This window comes from Psammomys obesus, unplaced genomic scaffold (genome assembly GCF_907164565.1).
Source record: "Psammomys obesus unplaced genomic scaffold, mPsaObe1.curated_primary_1811, whole genome shotgun sequence".
Classification (NCBI taxonomy): Eukaryota; Metazoa; Chordata; class Mammalia; order Rodentia; family Muridae; genus Psammomys; species Psammomys obesus.
This window is the reverse complement of record NW_026596085.1, coordinates 3,374,823-3,402,264: the sequence shown is the minus strand read 5'-3', so window position 1 is coordinate 3,402,264 and position 27,442 is coordinate 3,374,823. Positions and strand designations below refer to the sequence as shown.

The window sequence follows — 27,442 nt, the reverse complement described above, 5'->3', positions numbered from 1 at the left end:
TGTGTGTGTGTGTGTGTGTGTGTGTGTGTGTGTGTGTGTGTGTGTGTGGAGGGGGTGCACATATACGCCCACAAAGGGACTGGTTCCTGGGGCTGAAGCCACAGTCACCATTCCATTCTCACAACACATATGTGAGGTTACAGTTGCACTGGGAAGAATTCTTTTCTTCCTTTTGGTGGCTTGGTGACCCTCACAGGCTTCAGCCAGACCCCACATTCTGTGAGCCAGGCTGCAAGGACCCCCAGTCCTGCTCCAGTCAAGGTCGACACACACAAGGATGAGACGCATTTCGGGATTTCTCCAGTGGCTTTAATTTGAAACTTGATGCTTCTAAGCTGTGGTACAAGCCTGGCTCTGCAGGGCCACATCTGGCTCCTGAGCATCAGGAGGGAATAAATACGTCACTGGGGTTGAAACAGGAATCTGGGGTCCCTTTTCTCCCAGCCTAGAGTGTTTCAAATTATGGCAGCTGGATAAACATTAATATAATTGTCTGTGACACCAAGCTATAGATTCTTTTATACTTTTGATGTTCAATCTTCCCCTTACGAGGGGAATTCATTCAAAACGAAACAAAACACTATGTGGGATCAAAACCCGGGTGTGTAACTGCACTAAACATCTGTGAGCAGGGAAACTTCTAGAAGCAGATGCTGAGTTGGCCACACAGGCATTTAAGACTGAGGAATCTGCCTGCCCTAGCCCTCTCACTGCCCCAACCCACAACTCTGCACTGTCATGGGTCTGATTCCCTAAGATTCACCTGCTTGGTGCTTAGGGGCCCAGCACAAGGCTGAGATGCAGCTGCAGAGCTATGTGCAGTGACAGCCATTTGGTAATCCCAAATTTCTACTACCTGTTCTTCCTACGAACAACTGAAGACCCCTTCACAGTCACAGTACTGAGAGCATCACCCCCTCCCCAAGCCCCAAGGAGGAAAAGGGGAAGGCCCCTCCCCTTCACATTAGGGGGAAGTGTGAGGCCAAGGACTTGCTCATGGCCTCACTGTACCATAGAGCTCTTGAGGGCTGCTACCCTCTCTAGGCAGAGAGAGCTCAATTTCCTAGTTCATGTTGCCAAAATACAAGAAGACAAAGTTTGGCTGATTCTCTGCCTTCTCTAATTGCATCTTCTTTTCTCTCCCATGTGGGCATTTCTAGAGTTGAGGTTCCTTTCATAAAACTGAGCTTTGGGGTTCTTCCCAGATCCTCCCTCCCCTCCCCAGTAAAGAGCAAATAGCACCGGGACTCTGCTTGGCTCTCTGTCCTCGTACCCCATCTGGCTGCAAGCTCTAGTGGGTAGAGGACACCACATAGGCTGTCGCAATGTACTTCTTGCCATTTCCGTAGGTGGTCTTATCCCAGGTGTAGGTCTGGATGGCCAAAGGATAGCCACCCAGGCTTAAGTGGCACCTGGAGGAGAAGATCATGAATCGAATCAGCAGAGCCCACAACTTCACCCAGCCCTGTTTCAGATGGGAGAGACCTAGTCATCTCTCGCGGAAGGGCCCCGGCCTCCCAGACAGAGGTGCCTGCATTCCCAAGCCTCTACTCCAGCTCCCTGTGTGCAGCGAGCTTTCCAAACCTGGACCTCGGTGTCTCTCTGCCTAGGAGACCATGCTCCTCGTCCTTTCCAGAGAAATACTCTCAACTCCTCAAGCTGAACACTTCAGAAATTGGCTCTTCGCTCTCTGCTTTGGAAGCAATAGGACCAGAGCAAGGCACTGTGGCACATGTCAAGAGGCTGTGAGGCAAGAGAATCTGTAACCCCAGCTACACGGTGAAAAAAAGCCTCCACCCCAATAAAAACAGAAAGTATTAGGACCCAAAACACATTCTCAAGTGACAGAGGCCAGTTATTATCAGCTGTTCTCTTTGGGACTCTGTGGCTCTCTCATGTGCCTCATGTGCCAATCAGGGAGCCTCGGAGATGCAGGACAATTGCACTGCTGTCTCCTTGGTCGATTACAAGCCGGATGCTTCACTCGAGGAGGGAGGAAGGGGATGGTTCTGCTGCCAGAGCAAGACCAGCAGCCGATCCAAGCTAACTCCTTACTAACGTTGTTGAAGGTAAGAACAATGGCTTCTCCAACTGCCCCAGCCACTGAGCAGCTATCCTGGATGACAGTGGTTGGAGAATCCCCCTTCTGCCCTAGTCCCATGGCCACCCCCAATACTCACTTTTTGCCTGGCCTGGTGATGAAGCACAGAGAGTAGAGGGCAAACTCGAACTCAGGGCTGCTGCCAATGAAAACGGAGCCCACTTCCTTGTAGTAGCCATCCCAGTTGAACTGCATGGCTAGGACATCGGGGTAGGAATCCCACTGTGGAGGAAAGGTCGGTAGAGGTCACGTGATAGAGCCAGGCACCAACAGTCAGCTAGTGTTTATGGGGTGCCATGAGAAGCCTTCTGGAGGCACTGGCTTCTTTAAACAGACAGAAGGGACACCTTCTGTCTGCAAAGTGCCCAAGTCCCACTCAGACCCGCTGTCTGCAGCTTCCAGTGGCAAGGAGGTCAGAGTAATGTCCACAAGATCAAGGCAGAGTGCAAGAACACAGCTGTTCCCTATGGCCCTCCAGATGCCAGAGGCCTTCGCTGCCCCCAAATCGTTTCCTGGTGTAGGGCACCAAAGGTTCCTAATGCAACATGTGGAGTCCAGCTCAGCTAGCCAGGCCAACGAATGCCTCTAAGGACATTCAGGCAGGTAGATGCATGCCTTTGTTCTCCGGTCTAAGCATTGGCCCTTGGCCTTGGCCTTGGCCTCCCACTGGGGTGTGGTGCCCTCTACCTCCTGTCCCTGGCAGTTTTGGAGGCTTCACTGCTGGGAGTGGGGTGGAAATCTGCCCTCTAGCAGATAAGGACGGAGTATCCACAGTCCCTGTTGGGTGGTTGTGAGGGCCAGAGTGAGAAGCAAGTCTGATTACTTGGAAGGCAGAGGCAGAGCAGGAAGTATGGGCACCCAAGAGGCTCCCCCGGCCCACGGACTCACAGGCCCATCGTAGTTGTGGCTGTAGTAATCAAGAAGACCCTTCTTCTCCTGCAGGTAGAAGCGGATCCAGTTATGGAAGCCAACGACCTTGCCCTTTTTCACTTCGCCTGTAATGAAGAGTCAAGGCGGGTGGTCTGGGCTCCCTTCCCGGCCCTTCCCCTCCAGCCCCCTTTCTACCAGTCCATGCCAAGCCTGTCTCCCATCCCCAGGCTCTGACTTCTAGAATACTCAGCTGAGTATTTATCTGACTATTCTTACTTAACCCCTTGCCTGACACCCTTGGATGCTTGTTTTCTGTTTTTTGGCTCAAGGCTCGGGAGATTCCTTCCTCCTAGAAAATCCACTGCTCTATTTCCACAGGATCAAGCCGGGCTCTCAGGGGACTTTAAGGGATGAAGGAACACAGTAGCCTTTATAGGAAGCTCCTAACTGAGCGATGGGAACAGAGACCTGCTCAGAGGCAGACATGCCAGCAAACGCTTGCTCATCCTAGGTAGCACCCTGGGCACTCCGGGACTGCTGTTCTTTCCCTCCTAGGTATTCCAGAGCGACTGTCGTTCCTCAGCATGATTTCTCAGATGCCTTCATAATTGGCCTGGGAGTCCTTCGCTGCCAGGTGGCTCCGATGCCTGTTAACCGACGCTCAGGACTGTCCACCCCCTGAGCAGAAACATTCTCCTTCACCTTTGTCCCTCACACTCCCCTCAGCCAAGCAGAGTGAGCCTACCTGAGAAGACATGTTCAAAGCCACTCGAATCCCTCTCTCCATTGCCCCTTGAGTAGAGCCCAAACCACATGTTCTCCAAGTCATCCACGAACTCTTGTTCAGAGCTGTAGCGGTCTGTGGAGAGAAAAACAGAGGACTCCGTGGGAAGGAAGTGGCTCAGGTTCTGGGGAGCAAGAAAGGGTACCTGCTCCAGCACATCAGGAGAGATGAGGGTTCAACAAATGCTACCAGACGTTCATTCTGCATGCTCGATGGACTGAGGAGTAGTGCACATACATGTATGCTTGGTGCACACACACACACACACACACACACACACACACACACACACACACACTAACTACTTCTGGGCTCGGGGCACGAGAACTGATGAATTACAGTGATGTTTATGAGATGAGAAGACCCTGGAAGGAACAGGTCTGGGGATGAGGTGGGAACAGTGAGTTCTCCTCACAGTGTTATGTAAACAACAGATAGCCAAGTGGAGCTGTTGAAGGGGCCACTGGGGAAGGTCAGAGCTGAAGTTTTAAATCAGGGACTTCCAGAATTATGTGGAGGATCCAGACCAGATACCAGGAATATTCTCTCCTTTCAAGGACTTGAAACAATGTTGGAAAACAAGACTGACTACACATGAAGCAACAGAGCAGTTCCACAGACCAAATAGTTACCCTTATTAGTACGTGCTGGGTGTCCCCCTTTCGATGCTCTGTGAGCATCAGTTTTCAGAGACCGTATGTCAAAGATAAGACTACAGCGGTAACAAGGGAATGGGGCAGGTGCGTGGCCTGCCACGTGCTGCCCAAACTACCTCCCTGCTTCCACATAATTTATATTGAATAGAAGTTTGGGTAACTTCACAGTCTGAAGTTTAGGAAATCAAATATTAAGTGCTGGCATGTAAGAAGAGCCAGGAAGGAGCTGGAGAGATAACTCAGAGATTAAGAACACTGTCTGCTCTTCCAGAGCTCCTGAGTTCAATTCCCAGCAACCACATGGTAGCTCACAACCATCTATACTGAAATCTGATGCCCTTTTCTGTCATGCAGGTGTACATGCAAATAGAGCACTCATATAGAAAATAAATAAATCTTTAAAAAAAGAAGAGTCAAAGAAAATAGGCATACTTTAGAGGTAGATTCCATAATAAAGCACTCTTGATAACCCTTGAATCTGAAGCTGAGTCACCTCCCAAAAGTTCTCCTCTCTAGATATCATTAACACACAACACTAGAGATTATGGGATGTTTGTTTGTTTCTTAGTTTGGGGAGGGAGTCTAAGACAGAGTTTCTCTGTGTAGACCTGGCTGTCCTGAAACTCACTTTTTAGACCAGGCTGACCTCCAACTCACAGAGATCCACATGCCTCTGCCTCCTGAGTGCTGGAATCGAAGTTGCATGCCATCACCCAGCTGAGATTATGTTTCTAATATCGAAAATTTGGGAGCCTCCCTTAAACTATAACACCAGAATCACAAGCAGTGGTAGCAGAACCAAGAGTTCAAACCAAGGCTATCTGGTTGAGTTTTGGGCCATATTCTAATCCCTCAAACTCCGAAGGGATGCTGGAATGAGCCATTGGAGCCTAGGATTCCTACGTAGCAGGATAAGGGGGATCTGGGGTGAGGGAGGGAGGATGAGTGCTGGGAAGCCTGCTCTGTGTGTTGGAAGGCTGCTTCTGGCTCCTTTAGCTCTTCCAGCCTGGCTAAACTTCTATTTCTCTTGCTGAAAGAGTGGTTCTCAACCTGTGGGTCATGATCCCTTTGGCAAACCACTATCTCCAAAAATATTTACATTAAGATTCATATAAGTAGCAAAATTACAGTTACAAAGTAGCAATGAAAGTAATTTTATGGTTGGGGTCAGCACACCATGATGAACTGTATTAAAAGGTCGCAGCTCTAAAGAAGGTTGAGAAATGCAAACACAGGCTGTTCGCATGTGTTTACCAGAAAGCAGGCACCAGGGGGCGTCACAGGATTGCGTGTATCTTCCAGACTCCCTCACACATTCCGCCTCTTAACAAGAGTTGGTAACTATTGTTTTCTAAGGTTGCAGACAGAAAGTACCAGGTTCGCCTGGACACAGTCCCCAGGGCCAGCAAGGGAGACTTACACAGATCCGCCTCTGAGACAGAGTCCAGCTTGCCAGAGTTCAGGAAAGGAATCCAGAGGAAACTAACAAACAGGACCCAGAGCCAAGAAGTCCTGAAGCCGAAACCTTTTTTGGTCTGATTTGCACGTATCTGTATCTGGAGGTGGTCCAGCCAGACCACTTGCTGATAGAATGTGCTCCCTGAGCCTTTGCTGGCTCTCTGTTGCTGTCCAGGCGAAGGAGGCATTGGGAACTCCACTTCCCCAAAAGCACAGCTTTGATATAATTCTGGCTCAGGGTGGGAGTAGAGTTGGGGTTGGGGGGCCCTCGCTCCATTCAGAAGGTAGGGAACTCACAAGATAAATGACATTCAGTCAAAGGGTGGGATGACCCAAGCAAGCTAGCAAGCCTAGGTCATTCTGTTCCTGCTAGGGCCCCCAATCTCTGTGGCGTCCTTCTAGCCTTGTCTCTGGTCCCTTCTAGCTGTTACTAGCCTCCACACTGTGCCTCCTGCTCCATTACTGGCTCTCACATCCTGCCTTCACCCACCACACACACACACACATACATGGAGACCTCAGCAAGCATCTGGCTCTCCTGAAGACACCCCACCCCCCACAGCTTGTGCAGCAGGGAAGGCTCACTCACTTTGGTGATGGAGAAAGCCATAGAGCTCCTTCATGACAGCTGTCTTCATGACTTCCCTGAGGAAGATATCCTGCTCCTCCATCTGTTGAGCACTGAAGTGCTCCCCAAGTCCCGTGGCCCGATGATAATTGTTGAGTAGGTTGATAAAGGCTGCATAGGTGGGCTTGGAGAACAGTTTCTCATTGACGTAAGTGAAAAGCCTGGGGCAAGTGGATGGAGACCATCAAAAGGCCTGAAATGGCCGAAACTCTCCCCCCAAACCTTCCAGACAGGCCAGGGGCAGCACATAGAGATGGATTCACGAGCAAAAGACAACATGAGGTGGGTTTTTTTTTGGGGGGGGGTACTGTTTTTTATTGATGTTTGGGTTTGGGGTTTTTTTGGTTTTTGTTTGTTTTGCTTCTCTCGTTGGTTGGTTTGGTTTTTCAAGACAGGGTTTCTCTGCGTAGCCCTGGCTGTCCTGGAATTCATTCTGTAGACCAGGTTGGCCTCGAACTCACAGAAAACCGTGTGCCTCCCGAGTGTTGGGATTAAAGGCGTGCACCAACAGCGCCCCACTAAGGTGCTTTTGAAGGCCAACTATGAGGTCTGTTTTCTTCTACCTCACCTCTTGGAAAGCCAGCCGCAGAAACCTCCCAGCTATACACCACCTAACCTAACTCTGGACGTCAGTTTTCCCCCTCTCCCTTTGAGCTTGCTTGATTTGAGGAGCAGAGGTCTGAGGCATCAACGGAGTGAGGGTAGGAAGGGACAGGGTGAGGGGTTGAAAGGAATGAGGGGCACTCACGGCTCCGGGCATCGATCCACTTGGTTTCCTGTCTCTGACTGGGAGATGTGGTTTTGACTGTTGATGACAATGTCTTTCTTCTGGGCTTTATTGATATCCACCCTGTAGATTGTCTCAGAGATACTCTCAAGTTCCTCCTTGGTTACGGCGTCACTGCTGTGGGAGAAGCCCTCTAAGAGGAATTGGAAGAGGGATGGTCTGAGAGCTAGAGGGAGGTGGGTGCCACCTGTCTGAAGATCAGTAGCATCTCCCTCTTGGCCCCTTCTGGAAGCTTGGTCTGGTGAGGGGGACAGCACCCAATACTCGGCAGTTAGAGTGCCAGACAGTAGAAGACTGTCAGGATTGGCACATGGCATTGCCACAGAATGTGCACTTAATGTCCACATCACCCTTTGGGGCACCAAGAAGGGTCACAAACTGAGGTGGGCGTGAGGATCCCCTAGAGGGCTTGTAGAATGGTGAACCTAGTCTAGAGTTTCTGGGCAGCAGGCCTGGGCCAAGGCCTAGGGTTCCTCGCCTCTCCTAAGGATCCCCAGACGCTGCTAATGTTGCTAATCCAAGGGCCACACGGGGAAAGCTTCCAGAGAGTTCCTGAGTGTCTGGGGCTGTGCTGACGGAGCAGACTGACCGTGGCCTCCACACACACTGTCAAAATCCTCACAGCAGTCCCCAAACTCTTGGCAGCGGTCATTGCAGTGGCAAGCGTGGTGCTTGTCATAGTCTTCCCGGCAGCGGCCCTGGCAGGAGCTTGGCGCAGAGTACAGATCTAAGAGGACAGGGGAGAGGTGTATGTATATGTCCGTCTGTCTGTCTGTCTGTATGTCCCTGGCAACCTCTAGAGGATGTGCTAGGAGCCTAAAGACCAGCCCATCGACCCACTCTCCTAGCTGGGCTCCTTGCTAAAGGTCTCCTGGAAAAAAACCACCACAACAAAACAAGCTCAGTTCCCTGCACACCCTGCAGTCAGGAAGTCCTTTGCTTTCTGATGCTGGACTCTACTCCCTGACCTGTTGTTTTTATAATCTCCCCACTCTAAAAATAAAATCTCTTTCATTCCCCTCCCCAGGCCTCAGATGTTTTCCTGGCCACCCCTCCCCCTGGCTGCTTGGATCACATCACTGTATCCCCTCAGCAGATCCAGCCTCGTTCTTCTGGCTTAGGCCTGGGCGCCTCTGGTGTAGCGCACCCTCCCCTTGTCACCCTGTGGTGTCCCATCTGGGGTTCAGGCTTACGGCTGGCTGGCGTCTCATTCTCTGGGTCCAGGAATGCCTTTGGCTCTGGGGGGTCTTCCTCAGCTGTAATGTAGGAAAATAAAGTCACCCAAATCCTGGGATTTTCCTCAAGCTTATACCGGGTTCTGTGCTCCCAGCCTCAAGGCATGTGGTATGTGGACAAACCCCTGACACTGAAGGCTGAGGACTGAAGATGGAAGGAGGGCTTTCCAAGGTCAGATTATGGAAAATTTAGGGAAAACTAACAAACATAATTTCCCCAGGTGACAAGTTTCCTACCATTCTGGTGTTTGGTGCCCACTGTGCTCAAAAGAACTAAAAGAGGAAGAAGAGGAGAATGAAGAGGAAAAGGAGGAGGAGAAGAAAGAGGAGGAAGAGGAGGGTAAGGAGGATGAAGAGGTGAAGAAAGAGGAGGAAGAGGAGGATGAAGAGGAGAAGGAGGAAGAGAAGGAAAGGGGGAGGAAGAGGAGGATGAGTAGCATGAAGAAGAGAAGGAAGAGGAGGAAGAGGAGGATGAGGAGGATGAAGAGGAGAAGGAAGAAGAGGAAGAGGAGGATGAGGAGGATGAAGAGGAGAAGGAGGAGAAGGTAGAGGAGGAGGAGGTGGGGGAGTCCCTTCTAGATTGAAAGCCAATTTGAGTTACCACATATGAATAGAGTATTTTAGCATTCTCCAAATGACAAGACTCCTCAGTTCAGAACATCCTGTTCCTATTAAGAGAGTTGAGGGGGAGCCACCTCTCCCTGAGGGGCTGGGCAGGTGTTAAGTATTTTGAAGCACTGTTAAAATCTGTTCAAAATCATGATGATGGTAGGGATACTATTCATCTGTAAACACTCCTTCTGATGTTTTCCTGTAAATCGATGGGGGATGGGGCAGTTTGACCCCCTAACTGGCAGCTACTGTACTCTCTTGCTGCCTTAGATGCCTAAGACAGCTAGCCATAGCAACTGCACTAGCCATGTGCCAGCTCCAGTGCCTGGCAATCGCTTACTTCGGGACCTAAAGCCACAATCCCCGGCACAGCCATCTCAAAGAGTTTACCACACTGTGTGCAAACGCAAGCTTCTGAGAGCTCTGGCTAACAGAGGCAGAGCATTCCCCACCGCTGGCCCGACCCAGCTTAACTGTAGGTCCCAGCCTCATATGGGGTCATAGAACTGAACGTGGGGTCATGAAGAATTGGCCAACAGCAACGTGTTTCTGAATGGGCCATGGATGAAAATGAAACCCCAAATCAAAAATGTAATGAACCTGAGGTGCTTCCCGGCAAGAGACAAGCATGCGTTATGTGACCTCACCGCACGTTTTGGTTCTTAACATACAACATTCACTGCACATGAACATGTGGTCACACAAGGCCAGCAAGTCAGCTCTGGTCCAGGACTGCAGTGTGGCCCAGGATTTGCAGGGTCTTTTGTTCGGTTGTTTTTTTTAATATGTTGTGTGAGATGGCCCCTCAGGTAGCCCAGGCTGGCTTTGAACTCACTATGTAGCTGAGGATAGCCTTGAACTCCTAGGCCTACTGCTTCCACTCTCCAAGTGTCAGGGGTTCCATATACTCAGCTGTAACAGTAAATGATTGATATGTATACCTGTTTCATATAGCTACAGGCCCAAAGTCTCATGAAAGTCTCTCAGGCATAAAGTAGTGCCAAGTGGAAAAAGTTTGAGACCCACCAGGAAAGGCACTGTTTCGGTGATTCTGAGTCTGTTGGTGAGCTTGCTAGACAGCTCTGCACTGTCACCAGGGCCACAAGTCGGGTTATTCACTCACATGAGACATATCCAGTTGCCTGGCACCAGGCTGTGTTCTAAGCATTGGCAATCCGCAAGCTTCTTAGCTGCATCCTACGCTGCCTAGACTTTGGTGAGCTGAGACTTTCAACCAGCTCAAGACTTTCAACCAGATTTTTTTCCATGGAAAGAAAAGCTCTGAGCTGCGAATCAGGAGCAGGGGGCCGCAGTGGTGCTCAGGCTGGCTTTGCCTCTGTCTTCAAAGGCTGGCATAATGGCTCAAGGTGAACAGACCTTTCCTCGACTGCTGAGAGAGAGCCCAGCAGAAACAGCTGGACTCTGAATGTGCCAGCGAGCTCTAGGCCTGGGCCTCTGCTAGTGGATCTATAGGTGGATTTTGTGTAAACTGAAGAAAGTTTCGTGTGAGTGGAAACGTGGCAGCACCCTGCTGGGTCAGCAGATGACACCTTTGAGCAAATTAAGAAAAGGTATTCTGCCAGGCGGTGGTGGCGCATGCCCTTAGTCCCAGCACTCAGGAGACAGAGGCAGGGTCTCCAGGCTTGAGGCCAGCCCGGTCTGCAGAGTGAGTTCTGGATCAGCCAAGGCTACGAGAAGCCCTGAAGCCCCGTCTGTACCAGAATAAACAAAGCAAAACAAAACAAAAGAGGGGGGGGGGCATTCCTTCCTCTTTGACCTGGATCTTCGCTAGCGCTCACACCTCCTGAGAAGGGTGCACACTGGGCTTTGCTCCGCCTCAGCCAGGTGGCCTCATGCAGTTCACAACCTGTATAACCGCATACGCTGGTCCCATCCCTAGGACTGGGCTCTCCACCTCCTGCAACTGTGCTTTCCTGGGAGTCGGGCGCATGGCCTGCCAAGGAAGCCAGAAAGGCTTCCTGTCACAGCAGCAGATGATCTTTCTACCAGGGAGTGTGCAACACCAGGAGCGGCTAAACAAAGGGCCTATTCAGCGTGACTTTTCAAGGGCTAAGGGTTAAGAGCAGTTGCACTTCCAGAGGAAGTTGGGTCCCCAGCACACAGGTCAGTTTGCAACAGCCCATAACTCCAGTTTTAGGGGAGCCAACACCTTTCTCTGGCCTTCTCAGCCACACAATTGAAAAAAAAATTTTTAAGAAATAATCTGTCAAAAAGTATTCACTTAGCGGGGCCTGGGTATAAAAGTCTGTAATCCTAGCTACTTGGCAGGCTGCAGCAGGAGGGTCACAAGTTCAAGGCCAGCCTGTGCTACATAGTGAGCTCAAGGCTGACCTTGGAAACCTAGTTATAGCCTGTCTCAAAATAAACAGTTGAAAATGAGCTGAGAATACAGCTCAGTGGAAGAGTACTGTCCTCATACATCTGAGACCTGTGGTTCAGTCTCCAGTACAGAGCGGAGGAATTTGTGCTGGGAGAGAATTAAGTGGGCTTTTGGGGAAAGGCGTGTTGTTGTTTGTTTGGTTATTGTTGTTGTTTTGAGACAGATTCTCACTATGTAGTCCCTGGCTGTCCTGGAATTCACTATGTATATACAGCAAGCTGGCTTCCGACTCACACCTGGCTCTGCCTCCCAGAGTGCTGGGATTTAAGGGTGTGTGCCACAGCACCCAGCATGGGAAAGGCAGCTTCAAGTGGTGGCTTCCCTGGAGAAGCATGGTCTCTGCTAAGGACATCACAGAGGCCATGCTGTCTTCCCCGAGTCGTGCAGACTGAACGCTGCCTACCTCTTATGTGTGTGCTTTCCAGTGTGACTAATGGGGAACAACCTCAAATATACCCAAGTAGAATTTTGTTTCTCCTTTTTTTGGAATAAAGTACTTAAACTTTCAAGATCTTGTTAATCTTGACAGTTCCCGCAGATCGCCCAGGTCAATAGCATCTGCTCTACTTTAGTTTAAGAACTTCTTAGAAAACCTGGGAGGAGTGATGGCTACATCCCTGACCCTTGTCCCTGTCCTCCGGTTTCTCTCTGGGGTCCTGGAACCTTCTCCTCCGACTCCAGCCTTGCTCTGGCCTTGCAGACACCAGCTCAGACTTGCACACAGACTGGCCCACTGTGTCTCCAGACCCTTCCTCTCACGAGGTGCCTCACCAGCGCACAGATGCTCGTAGTCGGCACAGCAATCGTCGTGGTAGGGGCACCGACGGTCGCACTGGCAGGCAGCGTCCCGGTTAAAGTTCTCGTTGCAGCGAGATGTGCACGATTCCAGGTTTCCTGCGACAATCAAGATCAGCAGTTTAGCGCTTCAGGGACCCCAAGCTTTTCCTAAACCGGCCCTGCAGGAGGGTTCAGGGAAGGGAATAGCAGAGGCCGACGCTGCCTACAGGACAAGCATGCTCACAGCCTCCCGACTCAATGTAGGCCTTCCCTATCTCTACTCTTTTTTTTATTTTTCTTTATTAATTACACTTTATTCACTTTGTATCCCCCCTCAGGTTCCCTCCCTCCTCCCTACCCAATCCCTCCCTTCCTCCACCCTCTGCATGCATGCCCCTCCCCAAGTCCACTGATAGGGGAGGATTTCTTTTCCTTCCTTCTGATCCTAGTCAATTACGTCTCATGAGGAGTAGCTGCATTGTCTTCTTCTGTGGCCTGGTAATGCTGCTTCCCCCTCAGGGGGAGGTGATTAAAGAGCAGGCCAATCAGTTCATGTCAGAGACAGTCCCTGTTCCTATTACAATGGAACCCACTTGGATACTGAACTGCCATGGGCTATCTCTGTGCTCTTAGTCTGCCCGGCATGCCCCAGGCTCAGACCACCAACCAAGGCTCGCACTCTGGCGCCTGTTTGCGGGACCTGTGACAGAAACAGGCAGCGTGTGAGCAGTAAGAAGATCGTCCCAGACTTGACACCGATGGCCTGGCTGGAGTATACAGCCACTGCCCAGCCACAAATTATGTTCTCCCAAAAGGCTGAAGAAAGAGGTGGGTGGCCAGGATAAGGTTCGCTGGCCTGTCCTGTAGATGAAGGACAGTCACTGCAGTGGCATCAGTGACTCCTGACGCTTCTTGAGGCCACCCCTCGCTCTACTCCTACCCCCTTTCTGTTCTTTGTTCTCTCCTCCTTGACCCTTTCAAGCACTCTCTTTCCCCATGTCACATCTCTGCTCTTTCCAGCCTCTGGAATGCATTCTGTGCTTGGGTGGGGAATGAGGCCGATGTGGGTGAGAACTGGGCTTTGGGACAGGATTCTGTTATGCAACCACAGACCACATCCCTCGCTCCAGACAAACCATTTACAGAAGCAAAGCTTTTGGTCACAAGAGGCATATGACCAGAACCTTTGTTTTGTTTTGTTTGTTTTGTTTTGTTTTTCAAGACAGGGTTTCTCCGTGTAGCCCTGGCGGTCCTAAACTCACTCTGTAGACCAGGCTGGCCTCAAACTCAGGGATCCATCTGCCTCTGCCTCCATAGTCTAGGATTAAAGGCCTGTGCCAGCACACCTGGCAATGAGCAGAACTTGTGCAAAGAACAATACAAACACATTCCCACTCCAAAAGAGGAACTGGGTCCCACTATGCCCACCACAGCAAATGCTGGGCAGACAGTGGAGAGAGGAGTTTCTCTACTCTTGAACTAGGGCTGTTTTTGTGATGCCTCCTGAGGCCTGGGTGTCAAGAACACTGGGCTTGTAGGTCAGGGTGAGGGCTGTGCAGAATGTCAGGGTCAGACTCAGAAGCCGGGCATGTGTTTGTAATGCCAGGACTTGTGAGATAAAATCCTGGGCTGCATCCGATTTTGTCTCAAAAGAAGAAAAGAAAACAAAGAAATAAACATACAAAAACCAAACAAACAAACAAAAAAAAAAAAACCCAGCCACAGGAATCAAAACTGCCATGAACATCTGTAATGGGCCAATGAGAAAATACAAACCTAACTTAGACCAGGGCTGAAGCTGTCCTTGAATTTAGAGCTACAGCAAAGAGGAGCTTGCACTAAATTGATTGCTAAAGTAACACTTTTGTATTGGTATTTGGGTAAGAACTGAAGTAAGATTAAACTTGACATTTAGGGCTGAGCATGTACCAGGACTAGAAAGGGAGAAGAATGTTTTGACTAAGGTTAGCTTTGGTGTTGCGTTTTATCATGCCTAACAAGGGGTACACAGCAGAGCAGGGCTGGATTCTGGGACCTAGCTGCCTGGGTTGAAATCCTGGTTATCATGCTTTTCAGCTGTGTGATCCTGAGCAAGTTATTTAACTCTCTGTGTCTCTGTTTTCCTTATCTGTAAAAATAGGAAAAATTTAGAGTCTGTCTCGTAGAATATGTATACGAAGTAAATGAGTTGGCAAAGGGCTTCCTGTGGTGTGTGACACAGACTAGAGCCATTTCGGTATTTGTTACATAAATAAACAATGGCACATTCCACATCCTTATCATCACAGACGGCAAATGTCCAGACTGGCTGCAGCAATCATCCCTGGTCAGGGAACCTGCCCACAGACTACATTGCCTGACCCTCTCCCTCCCCCATTTCAGCTGGGCCATGCTGTGAGGTGGGTGGTTAGCGCATGTGTGCTGGGATGGTTTCCCAGCTGACTTCATCATCATTATGAGCCTCTTCTTTGCATCAGAGAGGTGTCAGGTCAAGGTTAAACCAGACCCTGAGGCCATTGCATATTGTGGGCTCGGCCTCCAAAGTATTCAAGAAGAAAGGGCATCACTGCCACTGTCCCATCCAAGCACACAGGGAACCCTTCGTGAATCTTAAGTCATCTCAGTTGGCACCTAAACGGTAAGGTCTTAACAAAAAGTGTTCAGTACAGGAGGAAGGCTGGGTCAGCTGCTTGCCCAGCAGCCTGGCAGAACACCAGAGTCCCGAGGGAGTGAATGCAAGCTTGTGAGGGCCTTGCTCCTAATGGGCCACCGAGGCCGGTCCAAGGATGGAATCCTCCCTGTTCTAGAGCTGGCAGGAGTTGAGAAGGGCAAGTGAAAAGCTGGCTGTGGGTTCAGGAGAGCTCTCCCACAGGCCCATGCTGTGCGGATCTGTCATCCCTGCCTCAGCGCTTTGTCCCCAGTGAGAACCTGATGCCAACACGTCTCACAGGCATCCGTTTTGCTTCAAGGTAAACTTCGGTCATGGGGGCAGGGGAGGAAGGGGTTTTTCCTTACAGGAACTTCAGCTGTTGTACTGGGGACACCAGGTGACTCCTCATTATGACTCCAGGTCCCCCACCCAGTGCCTCCCTTTGTCACAAAGCTTTCCTGTAAAGCCTCACTCACCAAGCTGGGGCCCACATCAGTACTCCTCTGCCCCATCTCCAATTCTCCTCTGCTCTTACTCATTTTGTCTCCCTCTCTGCCTTGGGTTTGCCTTACGCTCCCCACACAGAGAGAGCTCTAGCTCCCTCCTCTGTGAGAAGCGACATTTCTCTGCATCCTCTCGGACCTTAGCATGCTACAGCCTACGAGCCCTTTCCCCACTGGCCTTCAGGACAGGTTGGTACCAAACCTGGGAGGACACAGCATCCTCACCTGTCAGACCTCAGACCCTTTGACAACTGAGGCATCCCCACATGCTTGTCTCTCAGGGAAACCCAGACGTTATTTCCATGGAAACCTAGCGAACCAAAAACCTTCATCTCCAAGACCAACTTCCTGCCCCTGTTCATTTGAAACAGCGCGGTCCTTGGAAGAAGATCCCTGGCTTGCAGACTGTGGCCTGTGCCATGACTCCCGGCATGGCTCACACTTTGGTATCCTAGTCCGAAGATGCTGGATGCTCACTCCTGCCTTCTGGTGTCTCTCCACCCTACCCTCATTTCCAATCCACCTCACAGCAGAAGCTAACCAACACTTTCACCCCTAGTAGCCCAGGGCCGCCTGTGCCTCTGAAACCACTATGGCCATGACCTTAGAAACCTCCTGTAAGACCGGATATCTCCCACGCAATCCTCTCCTGGGGCTGGCAGAACCCACGCCCTCTGAGCATCCTTCTACACTACAGAGTCCCACAGGCCCTCCTTCATCCCTCCAAGGAGCAGACTTGCGGTAAGATCCCGGGCCTGGCCTTCTCTTTCCTCTTCTCCCATTCCAGACCCAGGACCCAGGCAGAGCTGAGTCCTCAAAGAGGCGTATACAGCGTTGAGGGCCACAGAATGGCTCTTTGTCCTCCGTGCCTTATCTATGTGGGAATCCCACTGGGGTCTCCCTGTACACAGCCTGATGGGGAAAGATACTAAAAGTCAGCTCCTTGGTAGAAATATTTATGCTTCAGCTCTGACAAGTTCCAACGGGCTGGGCCCTCACTTGGTCCTCTGTTTTTAACTTATCAGATCCTTTCACCAGTCTGAGGCAAGAACAGCCTGGGAGGGTGGAGCCACAGGAACTCTGGCGCTCCTGGGGCGGAGAAGGATACTGCCCACACCCCTCAGCTCAGCCCCCTCCCTTGGCCAGCCCCTGCACCCCACTAATCACTAACTGACACAGCAGCATCATTTTGCACAGTTACTGAATAGGATAGTGTTACTTTCCTTTTTCCAGCACCTCCTCCTTCTCACACTGCCTGCCAGAGCAGGGCACATCCCTTCTCTACTGTCTGGCTCCCCCAACCTGAGGTAAAAACCCATTTCTCTAACCCTTGTGTAGCCGGGCAGGGCTCACCTCTGAGTCAGGGGCTTTGGTTTCCTTCTGAACCCACCCATCCCTTAATGCCCATCTCACCAGGCAGCCAAGGGTGACCAAGGGCAACCAGGTAACCCCAACTCAGGGACCTCCTTTCCTTTTACACCATGCAGCAGCCCCAGGAAAACAAAGCCTTGGCCAAGTATGGAGTGGGTTTATTCCAGTGATGTTGGAGCTGACCCACCCCCCCAAGACTTGAGCCTCCACAATCACTAGCCAACTTCAGCGACTGATCCTATAACCTCAAGCAAGGACAGGCCAAAGTGGTCCACTGGGTTAGGACATGTATCCTCTGTCACGTGCACCAGCCCTCTGTTCTTTAGGCAATTCACCCTCCTCCCATGCCCAACAGAGTGTGACTTACCAGCCCAGGCCAGGCCACAGAGCATGGCCACTATAAGAGGGACACAGGCCTTCATGATGCCAGCTGCAGTGGAATGGCCGTTGGACTTGCCACTACAATCAGGGTGAATGTCACAGTGCACAGAGGAGCCGGATTCCCCAGGAAGATCCTTTTAAAGACATCAGGACTTGTGGATCTGGTGTGTCTAGATCCTTCCAGGAAGGAGGGGGGAGGGATGAATCGCAGGTGGATGGGAGGTGGGGCCCTGCAACTGTTTGAAGCCAGAGAGAAAAGGTGACTAAGCAGGCAGGTAGTGCCAGATGTTCAAAACAGGTAATGCTTGCTATATGTAGCTAGAAAATAGGCCACACCAGCAGACGCAGCAAGATGGACCTAGTCTGGCAGGTTCTTTATTCAAGTTAAGGACACTGATGTGCTCATCTCTGGGTGATCTAATCTAAGCTCCCACCTAACTCCAGTCACAGACCTGGCCTGCTGGGGACTGTAGATTCAGATTCAGATTCATTGGGGTTCTAAGAACAGGTCACACAGTTCCGCTTCTCCTACCGTGTAGAAATCCCTTCCACGGTCCTAATGCTTGCTGGACTGTCACTGGAATGCCTTCCCTCCTGGGCAGATTGGGGTACATCCTCCCTGACATGCTCATCAACTCCCTCAGATCTCATTCCCCACCCCTAGGACTTTACAACCTAAGATGTGCTGGTATAGATAAAGACAGATAACGATACAAGGATGCGTGGTGGGGAAGACATCACATCACTAAGCAAGCACTCTTCAGCCCATTCATGCAGAGGTGACTTGTGGAGGAATCTGGATCCTGTGCTGGCTATGACAGCGTGACACAAGCTAAGGCCATCTGGGAAGAAGGAATCTTGGAAACCCATAGGATTGGCCTATAGGCAAATCGGCACAGTATTTTCCTGTTCGATGATTGATGTGGGAGGGCCCATCCCTCTGTGGGCAGGGGCATCCTTGGGCAGGTGGTTCTGCGTTGTATAAGAAAGCAGGCTGAAGCCAGATGGTGGTGGTGCACACCTTTAATTTCAGCTCTCAGGAGGCAGAGGCAGGCAGATCTCTGTGAGTTTGAGTCTAACCTGGTCTACAAAGGGAGTCCAGGACAGCCAAGGCTGCACAAAGAAACCCTGTCTTGATACAACAAAACAAAAAGAAACCCTTTCCCCTTGATGTTGCTTTTTGTTGTGTTTTATCATAGCAATAGAAACCTTAACTAAGGCAGGTGCCCATAGACTCACTAGCCCCAGCAGCTTTCTCTATCTGCTAGCCCATCTAAAGGGGACCCCACTGCCCCTCCTCCTCATCTCTCCTTCAGCCAAATGCTCACATAGGCTTCCATCCTGACAATCCTTTCCAGGGAGCCACCGTGGAAACTCCAGAAGGCTGAGACCTGAGTGGGGCAGGAATGAAGAGAGATGTGTGATGAAGGGTGTAGGGAAAGACTGTCAACAGATATGATGAAATGGGTGGGGTGTGGCCTTTGCGGTGGTGTGGAAGAAGGGAAAGGCTGAGGCTGCCAGGGCTCGGGCCAGGAGTCAGGTAGCTGCCAGAGATGTGGAAAGAGGGTATTCTGTCAGGGTATTTATTAACCTGCCACTTTATGCTAAGTGCTATGTTGTAACTGGCTTTAGGCCTTTAAAATATTCTGTGTGTGTGTGTGTGTGTGTGTGTGTGTGTGTGTTGTGTGTGTCTATAGCTCTACGTATCTATCTACTTATCTACCTATCATCTCTATATCTATCTATCTCTGTCCATCTATATCTGCCTTTCTTGTCTGTCTATGTGTGTCTCTCTGTCTCTCTCTCTCTCTCTGTGCGTATGTTTTTGTGTATGAGTACAGGCTCATGCATGCTACAGTACATGTGTGGAGTCAGAGGGCAACCAGGTGTTGGCTGTCATTTAAGACAAGGGCTTTGTGTCTCCCGCTGCGTTCATCAGACTCACTGACCTGGGAGCTTCCATGGATCCCCCTGTCTTCACCACCTCCTGTACCCACAAAGGAGTTCTGGAATTGCAAACTCAGCTCTACCGTGTCTGGCCTTGACACAGATTTTGAGGATCCAAACTTTGGTTCTCGTGTTTTCACAGGAAGCTATCTCCCCGGTCCCTGGGCCCTTCCTGAAACCACTGACTTCTTGCTGGTAAAGAGTACACATGATCCAGCAGGGAGCCACTCATCTCTGGGCTCACTGGGAACCAGGACCTGGCAGGACCAGAGAGCTGAGAGAGAGAAACTGGCCCCAGGAATATAAAAAGGGACCCATGCCTCCAGGCCAGCCTACTCCACCATGCTGGTCCCGTGAAACCAAGACCAAATAATGTCAACTGGGAGCAGAGCGTGCAAGGACTTTCATCTGTCCCAGCCCCGGGAGGTCTGAATTACATTTCCAAGGGGAGGGGGTGCAGACTCAGCTTCCAAAGGGACCTCAACCCATAAAGATGTTGGACCTCCAGGCTGTGGCCTGTGAGTGCTGTCCTGACCCTAGGAAGAAGGCCCAGCACAGCCCTCCACATCTGATCTCACTAAGGCTTACCACCGGCCACATGTGGGTTTTGCAGTTTGAATGTTCCGCAGCACATGCGACTTTCCAAGCTTTCTCCTTTGAAGTCCGGGCAGCCTGACTTTCAGCATCACAATTTGTTCCTGCCTGGGCCTGCTCTTCTCAGAGTCCCATGCCTGGAGATGGTTCAGCCAGCCACACCCACAGTGACCTTTGCCTAGAATGCCCTCTTCTCACTGGCTGTCCAACCATCAGTCATCCTCTAGATTCCAGGAACCCCTCCTGCTGTAGACTCTCTTCCGGATATGATCTTGTACCTCCAACACACCACATCCACCTCTCGATGGCACCAGGTAACCTCCACACTCCCACTTAATCTTTTGCCCATCAGCTGTTTCTGTAGCTCATCTCTGAAATCCCTTGAGTTGGGGATCCCAAGTTGTCCCGTTGGCTGCTTAGTACAGCCATCCCACACATGTTAGAGAACAGTCAATATGCGTCCAGGAATTACCATGAATGCACAAGGGAACTGGGCAGCCTTCCACCTTGTTTCTTCTCACTAAGGCCTAGAGGGAAGGTTTTAGGAAAACAGAGGCAGCAGCAACACCAAACTAACTCACACACCACTAGTAAGTTAGTTTTGGCGCTACAACTTCAAGGAGCAGCCAAAACGGGGATAGACAGAACCCAGGATTCTAGCAGCTTCTGAATTTGTGACATAACTTCTTTTTTTTTTTTCCCCTGGACCCCAGGGTAATGACTTGCCTGCTTGAAACACTTGAAGAATGGTAGGCAAAAGTGCCAATGAATGTTTTATACACCTCAACAGTGATGGTGAAGTAAAATTACTATGGCAGGTCCTCCACCCACTTTGAAAAGCACCTAAGCTCAGCACACACTGAAAGACGTGGATGGGACTGGCAGACAGAGATAAGGAGCCTAGAGGAGACAGCAAGGCGGTGAGCAAACGTGAGACAAAGAGAAAGAGACCAGCCCTAGGCTGACCAAGCCAGGTGCTCACACCTTACCAGCTTCTTGCCCCGGGTGTGTTGGCATAGTCAAACTGCTCTGGCTTCTCAAGGGTGATGACAGGACACAGCACTGCCAGGAGCAGTTCCTGATCCATATGTGAAAATCTACTGTCAAAATTACCATGATTATTATGCCAGGGAGTCAGGTTATGAGGAGTTTCCCCTTTCTCAAGCATTCCTTCGTTTCTTCACGCACTGAGCAGATTAGTAATGTCGCTGTGCCAGACATGTTGGCACAGGAGATACAAAGTGTGTTAGCCAGAGTCTGGGAGATAGGAGACATTGGGATAATTATATTTAAAGTTTTGGTTTGGGCCACCGGGTCCTAGAGACCAGCTCCAGCACGCAGGGTAAACCAAGATGGGCCACAGCGTCGGGGTGATGACCAGCTGGTGGCTGGTGTTTCTTTCTATACTTTAACTCTTAATCATTCAGGCTGGTAGCCTTGTTATTCTGTATACACACTTTTACTCTTAAGCTTCCAGGCTGGTCGCCTTTCTATTTGGGGCTCGCTCTATATATACAGTTTAATTCTATATGTACAGTTTAACTCCCAGGGGCTGCTGGTCATGAGAGCCTCTAAAGGAAAAGACAGCAGAGGGTCTTAATCAGTCAAGCTAGGTGGCTCCTTTAACTTGGAGCGCAAGCGGCCGCAGCCCTGACAGTTTCTTGAGGTAAATACAAGGGCTGTAAGAAGAAAACCTTAGTTCTTTTTAACTTAACGGCTCAGCAATGAACAGTGGCTTACTGGAAGGTAGAGTCCCAGCTAAGAAGGCTGATAAAACACTCCAGACTGCTTATCACTTACTAAACTTAATAACTTAGAAACATGTAAAATTGAGACAAAGCAGGCAGATATTTACAAACAAAAGGCATATGCACCCATACAGTCACTAGACAATACAAGGGAGCTCCCAAAGACACCATCCATCCACATATATGTAAACATGCAGATATAAATATACACATACACAATATAGACAGACAGAAACATTTTTGGATGAAGTGGGCCTCAACATACTTAAGGGTTTTTATATTCTCTAATACAAAGGTTCTCAATGTATGGAAAAATTACATCATTCAAAAATAGATACAATTGTTACATTAAAAAGAGAGTTATGGCAGGACTGTTGATCCTAATATCTAACTAGATAAGTTTAAAGCAATCGTTTTTATATATGCTCATTATAAATTCAAAGCAGAATTTTTTCTTTTTATTTCAAATGTCCATTATGTATTCAAAGCAAGTTTTTAAAGTCAAGGTTTTTTTTTTTTTTTAAGAAACAGGTGTTTGTCTTGTCTTACATAGCTAACCATTTATTTTTTGTTTTTATATTCATATGGTCTTTCTTATAACATGGGCCTCTTTCCTGGTTTAAACCTAGAATGAATGTAAAACAAGTGCTTGACATATGGAAGTTCATAGAGCTCCCAGCAGTCTGAGTGACACTGCAGGAGGGTTTCAAAATTACTTGAATCAAGTCAGAAATTCTTTAGAATCATTGTCAGAGGTTATGAAACCATCAAATTTGTTTAAACAGCTCTATGAAGGTACATCTTCAAAATAATCTGCAGGAAATCTGCCCAACAGAGTGAAGCCATGAGCAGTGAGGGTCTCTGCCATGCCTGGTATATGAGACACACATGGAAAGGCAGTATAGCAACAATAAGCAGTCTTGAGGTGAAATCCTTGGGGCCTTGCCTATACCAGGGATACACCCATTCATCAGTCGAGCAAAAAAAAAAAAAAAAAAAAGAGAGAGGGTTGCCTCCAGGAAACTCACTCGCTTGCTTCTGCCAATCTAGTATGCAATTGCTCCCAGAAACCAGGACACAATACTAAGACACTGACCCTCGGGCTGCCTCTGCCATCCCAGCTCTGCCATTCACCACCTTCTGCAATTCCCATGACCCCTCAGTCCTCGGTTTCCCCTGCCAATGCAAAAGGGAGTAAGCAAGGGATCCTAACAAGGCTGCCAGGAGGACTAAGTGACTTAGTACGTGAACCTGCAGAACAGTGCCTAGCACGTGACAAAACTGGGTAAGCCTTTTTTTAAAAACTAAAGTAGGGGCTGGGGCTGTCACTGTCCATAGGTAAATGAGTCCCTGCATCCCCTCTGCACCCTCACAGAAACCAGGCGCAGCAGTCAGTGGTCTGTATGCCCAACACTCTAGAAGCAGAGGCAGGAGGATCAAAGGTTCCTAGTGGGAGTGCGGGCTGGGGAAAGAGAAGATAATGGAGTGACTACTATAAAAATACCATATGTGTGTGTCTGTGTATGTGTGGTGTGAATGGAAATGCCATAATAAACCAATTGTTATGTATAACTAAATGTATGTTCAGAAAAAAGTTTTTTTTTTTTTGTTTTGTTTTTAAAGTGCTTAGCTGGGCACTGTGGCACACGCCTGTAATCCCAGCACTCAGGGATGCAGAGGCAGGTAGATCTCTGTGAGTTTGATGTCAGCCTGGTCTACAAATTGAGTCCAGGACAGCCAAGGCTACACAGAAAAACCCTGTCTCAAAAAAAAAAAAGAAAAAAAACAGCAGTGCTTACTGCTCTTGCGAATACCTGGGCTTGGTTCCTGGCATCCAACTGGCAGCTCACAGCTGCCTGTAACTCACTCCAGTTCCAAGGGACCTGACACTCTCTTCTGAGTTCCTCTGTGCACATAAAACTCACACAAGTGCACATACATACAAATAACAAACACACCAGCGCACAAGGAAGGCAGTCTTTAAAAGAAGTTTGAAGTTATCCTTAGCTACATACCAAGTTCAAGGTCAACCTAGAATATAGGAGACCTACTCTCAAGTGAGGGGAGGCTCAATGACTAGAAAAAGCCTCTGGGAGAGAGAGAGAGAGATTTAAAACAGACTCAAAGCATATCATGTCTTAAAAATAACTGTAAAATATAAATGTAGAGATGAAGACTGTCAGTGTTTTGGTGTTGGGGTCCACTGGCCCGTCAATGAGCTACACTGCCTAACTCACGGGTTAGAGCCTGCTTTCTGAGGTGCAGCCTGCAGCCTTTGCATGCTCCCTGGGAGGCCGACATCCCTAACACTGCTGAGGCACACCATTAGCTGCAGTCACCTACAGCTGATTGCTGTGAAGACAAGAGAAGAGAAGACACAGGGAGCCTTCCCACCCACCTGCTCCCCTTGCAGGACACTGGGTACATCTCAGACTCCCTGGCAGAGCTGAGAGAGGCGGGCTCTGCTTTGCCCTCTGGCTCCTGTCCTGCAACTCCCCAGAGCTGCTGCGACACTCCATCTCCCCAGGCAACACCCTGGGCCTTGTCCCGAGCACCCCTCTACTGCTATCGCCTGGGAGCAATTCTGTTTGTCCCCTTCTAATGAAGACTAGAAATGTTCATTAGCAGGTTGCTAGGTTACACATGCACAGAAGGCTTTCTCTAGACAGCCCAGACTCCGAGGAGGGAAAGGTAAGCAGTTACGCACCCATGCATGTGGGCAGACGTAGGAGAGGACACTCCCTAAGGAACAGCAAACGTTTCAGGCTCCTTAAAAACTTGTCTTGCAGGGGACAAAAACTTTGCTCATCAGTACCCCCCCGTTTTTGTTTTGTTGTTGTTGTTTTGGTTTTGGTTTTTCAAGACAGGGTTTCTCTGTGTAGCCTTGGCTATCCTGGAACTCACTCTGTAGACTAGACCAGCCTCGAATTCACAGAGATCCACCTGCCTCTGCCACCCCGAGTGCTGGGATTACTGACGTGTGCCACCGCACCCAGCCAAAACCATGTCACTTTTAAATTAGCACATCCTAAGAGGATGTGAGGCTAAGCTCTGACCTGTCAGATTAAGGTTCAGGACGCCTGTGTGGGAATAAACGTGACCACTCAGCATGCTTGACCTGGGACTATGTAGCTTTTCATACAAGTACACGGTTTTTCACTTTGCCAACATGCTTTGGATTGTGTGGTTACTGTTCTGAGACGCCCCCACCCCCATTCATTTCCAACACCTGATCCAAGGGCTGCATGGCCAGCCCTCATCCACACAGCCACCAGTATCCATTGTTCTCAGCACAACCAGCTCAAACTCTTAAGCTTTCTTCCTGCATCCAGCAGAGGCGTGTGCGTGCCTGTTCAAAGGTCCCTCTGTGTTCCATTCACTTCTACCCCATCAGTGCTCCTTCTCCAGGAAGTCCCCTCAGGCCTGAGAGAGAGACTGCTCCTGAGCAGCCTCGTCAGCATAGTCCAGCTTCATCACTAGTAAGAGGGGCACAACTACCTGCCCTGGGCCATAAGGCCCTTCATCCTGAGGTGCCACCAAGCTAGGCTATGGAAGGGCTACAGCTCATGGGGAAGGTCCAGGATAGAAAGAGAGATATCCACATCAATGGGCATAAGTAGACAGGCCTGGGTGAGCAGGCCCACGGCCCTAGCAGACACGTGAGAAGACCAATTATTTGTCTATGAACATGTGGAAGGGAGGAATTATGAACAAGACCAGGGCTGGCTCCAGCCACTGACAGCCAGCCGTACCTGTCAGCAGCTCAGGCAGCTCACACCAGGGATGAACTGGAAGCTCCCTCAGCAAGAGACAGTGCTCTGCAAGCTGATGAGCTGGGCCCTGTGAGTACGCGCCTCAGTGTGAGAACAGTTCTCTGGTCTTCCGATGAGAGGTGAGATTGGGCAGGCCTTCACAACCCTCTAAACTTGACCCTCGGCTGTCTCCATCTTCTCATGGTTTTGAATGGTTCATTCCAGAAAGCTTAGGGTAGCTGTTCTCATTCACAGAGCCCTCACTCTCTATTTGGAAAGCAGATGCTGCCAGGCGGGGAGAAAGGACCCCACGCCTGGGCTCTTCCTACAGAAGAAAATGGGGTTTGGGGAGGTGACATGGCTGTTATTTGCACAGTTACTTCGCCCAGCCACCCTGTCATTAAGCCGTTAGGTGACCTTAGGCAAATATCTCTATCCCTCAGTTCCTGACTGTGAAACAGGGTGAAAAATAGCCTGCAGTTCCTATTTTCTGTCGTAAGGATAAAAATAAGGTCATAGATGTGAAAGTGTGACAGAGAGAGAGCAGAGGCAGTATTCAAATCTCAGACTATTATTATCCTGACAAATCTCATGAATAACGGCAACATCAGAACATATACTTTTTGCTACTGGTGAAGAAGAGTGGTCTCTGGTTCAGGGCTGTTGGGGACACAAAGCTGAGAAGCCTGTGAAAGCCTGCTCCCACCCAGCTGAGTTCTGAGTGGGTCTCAGGTTTGTGTTGATTTTCCTGAAGTGGGCAATAAAGCTTGAAGGACTGGGGAGGGGTGGCTCCAACTTCTCCTCAGGCGCTGATCACTGCTGGAGACATAACCTTCCCTAGTGAAGCCCAAGCCTGGCCCAGCCTGTGGCTGTAGCCCTTACAGGGATGGCAAGGGGAAGGAGGGTCCTTCCTTCCATTCTGCTTTTCCTCACAAGACACACACACACACACACACACACACACACACACACACAGAGAGAGAGAGAGAGAGAGAGAGAGGGAGAGAGAGAGAGAGGAGAGGAGAGGAGAGAAACAGAGATGAGAGAGACAGAGGAGAGAAAGAACTATTCTACCTCTCTAGGTAACAAGGTTTTTTTGTTTTGTTTTGCTTTTCTGTTTTTCCGAGACAAGGTTTCTCTGTGGAGCCCTGGCTCTCCTGGAACTCACTCTAGACCAGGCTGGCCTCGAACTCATATCTGCCTGCCTCTGCCTCCCAAGTGCTGGGATTAAGGGTGCAAGCAACCACGTTTTCTAAAGGCTAGATGTCAGGTTCCCTCGCCTGTTCGGTCTCTTAGGAGGCCTGTAATCTTTGCCTCCTATTTTGGCCTCGGGAGCATCCATCACCACCCACATATACACACAGGCCTGGGCTGCTAGTGAGCAGAACAGGTTCCCCATCCCCCGCTGAACGGCAGGAGACTGCCACTACAAGGACTCTATACTCTTCTCTGCCCCGTCCTCCCGTGGTGACCTGGCTTGGACATCGACTCCCCAAGTCCGTGTCCCCAACAACCAGGGCGTTGTTCTCCTGCCAGAACTCCTCCCAACAGGCTCAAAGAGGTCCAGCCTGGAGTAGAACGGCTGGGAAGCTGCAGCCTGTCTAGTGAGCTGCAGACACACAAGGAGCCCTGAATGTTGGTCAGAAGTTAAGTTTGACCAGCGAGAAGAAATTAAAGCAAGTGAAGGACAGTCTGTCTCATCGCCGGGCTGGTGTGACCCTGGAGGCAATGATGACGGCAAAGGACTGAGGGTGCCTGGCATGGCCTTGACTAAAACATTCACAGTGGGCTCAGAGGACAAGGAAGCTTCGGGGACTCCTGACTCACTGAGGCATGGGCCCGGACTCATGATTGCTCAGCTCTGCACTCTTCCATCAGATCCTCCCTCCCTGCCCACAGGCGAGGGAACTGGTTTTGTCATCCCTGCCAGCTGACTCCATCCTGAGAGCTGTCTCAGACTCCACTCCGGGAGATGTGGCATGTCTTCCAGGCCTCAGACATAGGACGGTGACAGTCACTCTGGTGAAGGCACACCGATCTCACAGATGACAAAGGCAAAGAATGCACACGGGTGTGCTCAGGCTCATTAGACCTGAGGTGTAACGTCCCCGTGATGTCCCCTTGCCAATGGCTTGGCTCTCTCCTGGGAGCAGCTGACACAGGTCTCCGTGGCCTAAGGCTGAGGAG

General features: G+C 50.1%; 1 protein-coding gene across 1 annotated transcript; it reads right to left on the bottom strand.

Annotated features, from left to right (window-relative positions):
* Positions 1–1,200: 1,200 nt before the first annotated feature.
* Endou (endonuclease, poly(U) specific) lies at positions 1,201–17,380 on the bottom strand. The gene is made up of 10 exons (XM_055627197.1): positions 17,201–17,380; positions 12,304–12,426; positions 8,478–8,540; positions 7,874–8,011; positions 7,246–7,417; positions 6,459–6,658; positions 3,717–3,830; positions 2,990–3,096; positions 2,181–2,323; positions 1,201–1,412 (listed from the first exon to the last, which is right to left on the bottom strand). Exons 1-10 carry the CDS (start codon positions 17,253–17,255, stop codon positions 1,292–1,294), a joined length of 1,236 nt encoding a protein of 411 aa, XP_055483172.1. The 5' UTR covers positions 17,256–17,380; the 3' UTR covers positions 1,201–1,291.
* Positions 17,381–27,442: the final 10,062 nt, after the last annotated feature.